The 9,796-nt window shown below is 42.5% G+C and overlaps 2 protein-coding genes across 2 annotated transcripts; one reads left to right on the plus strand and one right to left on the minus strand.

The window, feature by feature from the left end:
• Window positions 1–1,232: 1,232 nt before the first annotated feature.
• Window positions 1,233–3,065, minus strand: K441DRAFT_204250 (uncharacterized protein). The gene is made up of 4 exons (XM_067640501.1): window positions 3,039–3,065; window positions 2,572–2,933; window positions 2,223–2,495; window positions 1,233–2,128 (listed from the first exon to the last, which is right to left on the minus strand). The coding sequence occupies exons 2-4, from the start codon at window positions 2,829–2,831 to the stop codon at window positions 1,357–1,359; spliced, it is 1,305 nt and encodes a 434-aa protein (XP_067501075.1). The 5' UTR covers window positions 2,832–2,933; window positions 3,039–3,065; the 3' UTR covers window positions 1,233–1,356.
• An 840-nt stretch (window positions 3,066–3,905) lies between these two features.
• K441DRAFT_707148 (NAD(P)-binding protein) lies at window positions 3,906–8,312 on the plus strand (the record flags this gene model as incomplete). Its single annotated transcript, XM_067653709.1, has 6 exons — window positions 3,906–4,056; window positions 4,128–4,302; window positions 7,620–7,688; window positions 7,836–8,045; window positions 8,092–8,203; window positions 8,259–8,312. Exons 1-6 carry the CDS (start codon window positions 3,918–3,920, stop codon window positions 8,310–8,312), a joined length of 759 nt encoding a protein of 252 aa, XP_067501076.1. The 5' UTR covers window positions 3,906–3,917.
• Window positions 8,313–9,796: the final 1,484 nt, after the last annotated feature.

The raw sequence follows: 9,796 nt of genomic DNA on the forward strand, positions 1-9,796 counted from the left end.
GATAAGTATAAGAGTTACTGTGCTAAAGCACCGTACGATATAGGAGTTTCTCTACTTAAATGGTAGATGTAGGTATAGCAATAAAAGCGCTAACCGCGGCTTTTAAAGTTTGCAATTAAAATTCTATTAATTCTAGTAATAAGCGATAAACCAGAAAAAGTCTTTTTAGGAAGGCGTTATATAATATTATAGGAGAGAATAAATCTTAGAATAAAAAGCGTTAAGTAAACGGAATGCTTAAAGAGCTAGAATAAGACTAGGGTCTTAAAGGAAGAGGTTTCTAAAGAGGAATAGGAAAGGTTTAGGGGTGTAATTCTACTGGGGGGTTTTTTTCCGATCCGGGAGGCTCTATTTATTGGAACTAATAAATAAAATAAAATCAGATAAGATAACGCATTATTTATTTGTTCCTTATTCGCTTATTTTTTACCACCCTGCCCCCTAGGTTACGTAGGCCTTCTGGCTGTACTATATATATTAGCTCTAGGGTATAATATGCCGTAGAGTTAGCCAAGGGTGATGCCTTAATGAGGTTGGATGGGCCAAGAGCAATTGCAGAAGTCACTTGTCCATAACTGTAAACTTTGCAGTGTATGGGAATTAAACGAGCAACTTAATTGTAAATATAGCTCTAAAGTCTATATATACACGAGGTAGGCAGTAAGAAGATGACGACGATGATCCATAATTGCCACTGTAGACAACGTCACTCAGTCGGTAATAGGTAATGGAAATAGGTAATGGAAATAAGTAGTGAGACATATGATGTCAAGAAATAGGGTGGTGAGTCATAAGGTGGTGCACGCTTTGGTACCGGTAGTCGGCTACAATAGCTAATATGCCCAAATTGCCTTACGGTCTTTTTTCCAAGGGGGATCAGAGCTCATTGGGGACCTGAGTTTACTGAGGTTCGATTATGGTCTAAATGATGTGTTATAGGTTCCTACAATTCCTTCTTCAGAGATAGTGACCCAGTCTTCTGAACTAACTGTGTTTTGGCATAATATAATGAAATCACTGTCAGAAAGTCATGTTTGATTACTAACTCTTCTGTTAAACAAGAGAAAATGCCTGCTTGCACTTCACTGACATTGAGTTTCACGCACATAATACTTAGAAGCCCAAAACTCCGAAAGAACTGCGCCCCAACTGCGCCTGAGTGTCAAAAGCTTCCCCCATGAGCTGATAAAATGCTAGATTACCGCGACCAGATCGTAGTCAATCTAAGGCTAAAAGTCTAAATATGAAGACCGCTCAGTCTCAATAAACTTCACGTGGGTGCTATTCTTGAGAGCATCTACCCGCTAGGTTGGTGAAGAAAGCTCCTTCTTCCCTTACGATCTAGGCGATGGCAACTTAGTCGATTTCCATTGCATCCTGATCTCTATCCTTAGGTAGAATGCTAGAATCTTCCGTAGCAGTGATGTGGTCATGTTGGTTGTAGCTTAGGCTCTCATCTTCGACGATGGATTCGTTTCGCACAATGTTAACATCAACCCCGGCTTTTGTATCATCAATCCTTTCGATCGTGGTAGTTCGACCATCACCTTCCCTTTGATTCCCTTCGTTGCCCTGCTCCACTTCAACTCTACTACTTCCTTGCTCTTTGTCGTCATCTCCTTCTCCGCCGTCTTCCCGATCCTCCTCCCGGTCCTCTCTCTCGTCGTCTTCTTCTTCATCGTCTTCGTCATCCTCCTCATCATCTTCTCCATCCTCTTCACTTCCTTCGTCATCTGTTGGTGGTGACCACCCAGTCTCAGCATCCTGAATTTGTTGCAGAATCCTCGCCATCTCCCTATCGTCATCGTTCATTCTTGGCATCCCTTCCCTATCAAGGCGCTCAGCATCATACCCTTGCCTGTCATACCCATCTTCACCAAACCCCTGCCGATCGTAACCTTCTTCATTCCGACCGTCCTGATCGAATCCATCCCTGTCGAATCCTTCATCATCGAAACCGTCCTCGTCGAACCGACCGTTCCCTTCGCGATTTAGCCCCGTCTCGCGATGGAACCCATCTTGGTTATACCCGTCCTTGTCATAGACCGGCTGACAGTAATACGGACACCCATGGGGACCTTCCCATTCTCTGCCGCAGATGTAACAGAATTCGGTGCCGCAGTCACAGCTGTTTCATGAGTCAGCAGGCCGTCAGGACGAATTCCTCCCTCTCATGCCTCTAAATTAGGTGGCGTCTACAGAAATATGGAAAGCCTTCGTACCTGATATGGTTACAAGCATCGGAAAGCTCGATGGTGGCTCCGCAATTAAAGCAGCGTTGGTAGTTCTTCTCACGGACGACAAGCTCGAATTTAATATCTGCTTCTGGTACTATGCATTCATGTGCGGCGGCATCGGAGTCAATGAGCGCCTTGCAGCTCACACATGTCAAGGAGACGCAGGAGTCACAGGGAGCCGTGATCGGCGGGCCACTTTGGTAGTTGTTTGGGTGGATGAAGCTGGCGCATGAGGGATTGCCGCAGTAGATGCGGAACCTATAGAGCATTTGGATCAGCAATCATCGTCTCTTAATATGCTCGTCAATGGCCGAGGTACAGTGCATGTACTAACTTGTTATGGGTGCTGTATTCCATTTCCTTTATCTGATAATCCCAAACCAAACTACCAGGCAGGTATTCCATGTAATCATCCACCAAAAGTATGGCGGTCTCATCGCCGCAGCATCGAGGGGGGTAATGCGACTCATCGCGCAAGGCAAGAGAAAATGTCTGCTCGAGACAGGAATCACACATATAGTGGTCTCTACAAGCTGTTTGTCGTAATGGAGCATTCTCCTTCTCATCATCGCCGCAGATCACACAGGTTGTCATCTTGGCGGAAGAATATCGAAAGCTACTGGAAAGAAGGCGTAAAGAGGATGTCACCAGTCAAAGCAGGGTGGAAGTGGATGGTAGGCAGAATATGCAGTGGGGCTGGATTTAAGTCAGCTACCATTTACAAGGAATATTCGCAGTGAATGTGGTCATGGGGATGAAGTATAAATTAAGGTTAACTTTTTTTTTCCACCCTAAACTTACGTTATTACTGCCCGCTTTTGCCCGCCCGGACCCCTCGATGTTCTACCAAATGAATAAACGGAAGACGACGTATGCTTAGATGTCCGGATATGAGACAGTTTCTTGAGTCGAATCGGGGCGGTTGAAGGCACTCGGCATCGTAGTAGCAGAAGAGAAATGAAAGAAACACGAAATAGCAACGACTGCGCCAAAAATACAGGAGTGAATGTTCTTAGATTCATACGAAGTCTGCAGGCAGAATTGGTGAAACAGGCAGCACCGCCTTTCGAAGGTCATTGCGCCGGGGCTAAGACTTGCGGTGGCCTTAGGAATGGCATTCTCGACCGTATGCAGCAGCGGGTCCGAAGTGTGTACCTCAAGGTGGGGCTACCCCGCCGCGTGCCTGGGAGGTGTGCTGTGCTGCAGGTCCCAGGCCTGCACTGTGAGATGGGTCCGAGCTTCATTACAGTAACAAAAAGCTTACACCACCCTGGCGCATCTGGTTGAAAGCGCGTGTGATCACGCTAATCAAAATGCGTAGATTATACTTAAAAAAAAGGTAAAAATATGTTTAAATGGCCGTGCGCATTACTTTAAAGGTATAAACTCTGCCGTTTGATCACCAAGATCAACACGCGCTTTCAACCGGATGCGCCAAGGTGGTGTACACCCTCTTATCAATTCCGGTGGTTAGCGCAGCCACGTCTGCACGGCCTTTTTGTAGGGGAAGTTTTGGTATTTTTGCTGTTTAAGGGAAAGTTAAATAAAACACGTTAACCACCGGAGTTGACGAGAGGGTGTACAGTACATTGCACATTGAGATGGGCAGGGTGTGGCAGGCGCGCAGCATGGCCGCTCCACGGTCATAGATTTTATGACTTCATTACCCTTCCCTAATAAATGCTCCACCACCACGCGCTGAAATCATGTTCCCTTGCGCACCCGCCGCTTCCTCCCATCCCAGCTTTCTCCAACGACATGTCCTATTCCAGAGTCGGCGTTGTTGCCGGGGCAAATAAACGCATTGGCTTGGCCATAGGTACCTCTTGTCCACTCGCCATGAGATTCATCGCATTCTCCCTAACATCTCTAATCTCTAATCTCTCACAGTGCGGAATCTCGCTCTTCAGTACCCAAAGTCACCACCCAATGACGGCTGTCCGTTGATATACCTTACCGCTCGCGACAGAGGCAGGGGCGAAGCAGCATTGCAAAACCTAGAAAAAGATGTTCAGCTCCAGAAGGCCAAGGCCCTTGTCCATCATGGTGGATTGGCCGGGATCAGGTTCTATGAGCAGAGTTGCTAATAAGCAAGCAATCAATCTTAAGGTCTTGAAATTGATTAATTATATAAATCAATACTCACGACTTAATTAAGGATTAATTGGTTAGCTTTTTTAGAGGCTTAATTAAAGATTGATTAATTAATATATAGACTTATCAAATTTTTGGCAGCGCTTCGCCGCAGCGTTAAAATTTGCCTTCCAATAGCCTCGAATTCGCCCAAAATCCTTCACTCCTTCACTGTTTATCCATTATATCCTTCAACGTAATGCTAACCGTCCTCCTAACCGTCCGTTTTACCCGGAAGATTATAGTGTTACCGGTATAATTCGTGATAATCCTCGCAATAAGGCTTATAAGGAGTTTTATAATACAGCTTAAAAGCTATAAGAGGAAGCCTGCGATGCAGCTCGCGATAAAGCACGAGCTTATAATATAGTACGAGCTCATAAGGCGCAAGTAGCCTATAAAGCGGCTTCTATAGTTACCTATGCGCTAGCTTATATATTAGTAGTAGCCTATAGAGCTTATATATTCGGATCTTGGCGTAATATTAAGCCTCCAGGTATAGTAGGAACAGCTACAGCCTTCTTAAAGCCTATCTTCTTCCAAGATCAATTGCATGAAAGAGCAGCAATTATTGCAGGCAGTAACCTAGATCAACGCTTTTCTAATAAATCGCCACACTCACTAAATCCTCGCTCGCAGTCAGTGCTTACCGCTAGAATAGTTAGTATATTAAAAGCCATGCGGCTAAGTCGTAGATACTCAGTTTAAAGCTACCACCAATACTTAATAGGATCCTACGCTAGAGGGTAGTCTTTATTAAGTGGCTTAATCTTCTTTTAAGTCTTATATTCATTATCGTCGCTAGCTCGGCCCTCTGCTATACTAGTATTAGCTTTAACGTATAAGTCACGGGCTATATAAAGACGTGGCCTCTTTATGGCGGCTTAACAGCTAATAACGTAGGCTTATCTAAAGCTTCGCCTAAAGCCTTATTTAAAAGAGCTTTATATTTTACCTACAGAGCTTAAAAATTAGCGTCGTTCGTTTTAAGCCAATTTAGCCTATCCTTTTAAGCGTTCTCGTAGAAGAGCTTAGTATAAGGATGTAGAATTACTACCGCGTAGTAGATAGGCGTCTTGTTAAGCTTTTTAAAATACTTATTTAACTTTAACCAGGCCGCGTTAATGTTAATCTTAATATAATCTTCTATAGCCTCCTAATCGGGATAGTCCTCCTCTATAGCTTTAGCAACTCAATCCTTCTATTCTTTAAGAACTATAAGTAGCCAATTAAATGTAGAAATAACCTCCCAAATAGCACTATTTAAGCCTACCTTCCCTTTACCCTTAAGCATACTTATAGCCTTATAAAAAGGGCGAAGAATATTAAGGTAGTTATTTACGACTTGCTAATTATATATAGTAATTCCGCCAACTTTAATATAGAGGCGTGCCTTTATTTCCGGTAGCTCTTAACCTCGGCTTCTTATAAAGGATTAAAACGCTACCTTCTTCTTCTTAAACTTATTAATCTTAAAGGTTTAATATACATTAAGGGCAGGCTATAGTTCTATAGCTCTCTTAAAGGCGTTAAAGTAACTATTCTAACGCGTCTTAACGGGCTTAACTAGTTACTTAACCTTAAAGTTTAAATTAGGAGGAATATTTTGTGTAATTTAGAAGGACTTAAAAAGCTTAATCTATTAAGCTATATTAATAAAAATAATAAGATTATAGAGGGCTCCAAGAGCACCTTCCTTTCGCCACTCTATAAGAAACTTCTCTTCTTCCTAGCCTAAATTAGTAGCAGTAAAAGAATAGGCTAAGGCTACTTACAGGAATATTCTTATTATTCTTAAATAAGTCCTTATCCTTTAACCACATAATTTACTAGGCTATAAGATTAAGTATATAATAGGCGTACTGGCCGTAATAGTAAGCCGTAATAAAGTTAAACTTAATAGCCAAGCCTTCTACTACGGTATTATTATTAGATTTATTATCCATAACAAAATAGCCTAGCCGCTCTTTTATAATATTAAATATATTAAGAACGCTTCTAATAACCTCCATATAATTCTCTCTAAAGTAATGGCCAAGTTGGGCTAGTAGGGCTATTATATAGTCGCGAATCTTGCCTTTATAGTTAAGGTAATAAACCTATATACCCGTAAGAGCGTATCTACTATTTAGTATTAACCAGCCATTAAAAGATACGTGGATTTGTAACTATATAGTAGAGAGGAACTCCTTTACGGATGGAATATAGGCTTTAAACTCTATTGTAACGAAATCTATAACGGCTTAATAGTTCTTCCATAGAACCCGCTCAGCCTCAGGATTCGTAAGTTATAACATCTTACGGAAGGCAGGCGTCTTAAATTCGCGTAAAGGGTAATTATTCTCTATAATCCAATTAACAGCCAACTATTTAAAAGCTTCTATATTAAAGCCACCAATTAAAGCGTTAGTAACTACTTAAAAGATATAGTAGCCACTCCTTATAACTTACTCTAAAAGAGTACTCTGCCCAGCCTCTATAGCTAGTATAATCTTACCGTACTTATTAACTCCATAGCCCTTCTTATTCTGCCTAAGATGGGCAGTAGCAGCACTAGTTGCTTATATAATATTATACCGGCCTTAGCCTCCGCAGTCAATAATTTTATAAATATAGCAGTACTTACAAATAAAGATAATTTGCTTATTGTTAACCCTACTTTATAACTAATATCTATACTTATATATCTAGCTAGGCGTCTATAGTAGGCTATAATAAGGCTTTATAAGGTTAGGTAGTCGTTTCTAGTTAATACTATTATATCAATTAATCCCGTTATCTTTAGAGTCGCTGTTAATCTTAATAAAGGTTTCAGTGGGAGCAACAGCTTCGGAGAGGGTAAGGTCAGCGTTAATCCTATTTCCTGCATTTAGCGCGTTAATATTAGCCTATAACAGTTCCTCTGCCATTATAGTAGTATCAAATAATAATTATTTAACGCTAGTGTTAAGGTTTAAATTAGGAATAGTGCAAATTCGAGGACCCTAGTATACAATTTCGGCCCAGAAAAATAATTCAATTAGGCCTAGCAACTGCTATATCAGGCTTAGCGCCTATACACTCAAACCTCCGACCAAAAGCCTATTACCAAGATCTTATATAATTTATATATAAAATATACAATTAATCAATTAATCTAAGCCTTCCTTAATAGATTGATTGCCCAAATTAAACCCTCCAGATTGAATTAAAGATTGATTGTATAATACAATCAAGCAAGCAATCCGAATAATCTGAATTGCTTATCAGCAACTCTGTCCATGAGCTAGACATTGCTGATACGAGGAGCATCAAGGACTTCGCCGAGTATCTGAAGAGGTCGCATGAGGAGGGGATCGATTTTGACATCAACAACGCTGGCATCGCTATTCAAGGCTTCGATGAGAGCGATCGCCTTTCATACCCTTAGACTTTGGTCAATCTGAGAAATACCTAGGCAGCTGCTAATCCCCTTGCACTTGATAGACTCCAATGTTGTAAAAATAACTCTTCGTTGCAATTACTACGAACCCTCGAAGCGACTGAGCATTTTCTCCCACTGATGAAGAACAAAGGCCGCGTCATCAATTTCGCGAGTATGAGTGGGAAGCTTAATAAATATTCAGACACGATACGAGACCAGTTCCTTGCCTTTAAGACCGTCCTGGATATCACAAAGTCGGTGGAACGATTCCAGTCCGCCGTCGATGCGGCGGGGAAAAAAAAAGCAGGGCTGGCCCAGTGCTGGTTATGCTGTCTCCAAAGCAGGAGTTGTTGGCATGACAAAAGCTATTGGGACAGCTGAGAAGGAAAAAGGTAGTAAGGTTCCAATTAATTCCTGCTGTCCGGGATATGTAAAGACAGATGTGACCAGGTGGTGGATCAAAAACACCAGATCAAGGAACCTAGACACCGGTTACGCTTGCATTAGAAGATCTCAACGATCGTAGTGGTTTGTTCTAGCAGGACAAAAAGCCAATCCAATGGTAAGTTCCAGCATGTATGGCGAGATACCCATGGGGAGTTCAACCTGGAATGAGAAAGAGAACCCGAAGATATGAAACGGACCTCCTTTCTGCGCAAAAGAGGTGGTCTTGTTCTTACCAACGTATGACTATTCAACTGGAGGCCTTGAATCTATAGGAAAAGCAAAATATTCCAAGAATAGAATTTTGATAAATACTCTTTGCTAAATTCAACTTCTCCATGTCAGATCCCATTAGACAGGTTTCTATTTACATTCCTGTACCTGTTATATCTAGCCAAACCCTAAATCCTAATTTTCTTTCGTTATACAACCAAATTTATTGTGCATTAGCCTTCTTCAGGGCATCACTAAGAAGAGGACATCTCTTTCCTACCTTATAAAGGTCTCCAACTCTCTCCAGTCCAATGCTTTTCGCAATAGAACTATTTCCACAATGGTCAGACTGAAGAATTCGTGTGCTTCGCTCTTTTTCCCCGTTTACTCTTGTGTTAAAGTGTTCAAATAAATCCCACTCCGCCCGAATGTTTGATTTATCTCTTCAACCGCCCGTGGTAGGTTTTGCCATGGTTATACTTCATTTTCCTTTCTGGTCATTGCCCTAAGTGGTCAGGGGATCTTCTCACGACCTATACTATCGAAGTCCTTATAAATCTAAAACCCATGTCAGCATCGGTCTAAATTTAGCTTCAACTTCAGTTTCATATCAGAGCATACCTTCCGTGTCTCAACGGAATGGCGTCCACATGTCCATCACTCCGGTTTTCGTGCATCCCGACTTTTCGATCCGGGCGTCGAGCCCCGATCCACCAGAAGATGATGATACACGGACCTCTATATACATTCTTTTGCGGACTCTGACGGGTAGCGGTGGCTTTTAGGCAACGTTGTCTGAAGGGCGGGTCGTCTCTCTTGGCCGTCTGGCTTGAGGTGGGTACAGTTCGGTCTAGGATGTGCTTCGATTTGCCTTAGCAGAGGGGACGAAATGGTAGCTTATTCAATGATTGCCGGGCAATATTCACCTTGGAAGAGTCTCTAGGTCCCCTTCAAGGACGCTCACTAGCTCGATGCATAACTCCGAACCGGCTGTGTCCAGAAACTCTTCGACGGCAACGGTTATGGGAGAGGGTGGGTAATAGAAACATCATTACTAAAAACTTCTTTGGTGGTTTATTCGAAAATTCGACATCTCATCTGAACCTTGGCGAGGGTGCCCCAGAGTTTTTCGTATGTTTTTGTGTGGCCAACAATCGGGTCCTCGGTGTTGTTGGCCTGCGTATATTGCACACACCAATTTGCTGATTGGTGGATACCTTCTACAGTAGCGTAGTTCGGCTCCGCGCATCGTACGAAGGGGCGGGGCGGCACCCTAGACGATTACTTTTCGAATGTAATCAGGGCCTTTAATCGGGCCGAGGCCCGGTGGAAAAAGTCGTTGCCTCGCCAAAATCAAAACAATACA

Source organism: Cenococcum geophilum (assembly GCF_001692895.1).
Source record: "Cenococcum geophilum 1.58 unplaced genomic scaffold K441scaffold_38, whole genome shotgun sequence".
Taxonomy (NCBI): domain Eukaryota; kingdom Fungi; phylum Ascomycota; class Dothideomycetes; order Gloniales; family Gloniaceae; genus Cenococcum; species Cenococcum geophilum.

Coding starts and splice junctions, on each gene's coding strand:
- K441DRAFT_204250 (XM_067640501.1), bottom strand. CDS start 2,831: ATGACAACCTGTGTGATCTGCGGCGATGATGAGAAGGAGAATGCTCCA. Junction 2,496..2,571: donor GAATACAGCACCCATAACAA/GTTAGTACATGC, acceptor AATGCTCTATAG/GTTCCGCATCTACTGCGGCA. Junction 2,129..2,222: donor GATGCTTGTAACCATATCAG/GTACGAAGGCTT, acceptor CTCATGAAACAG/CTGTGACTGCGGCACCGAAT.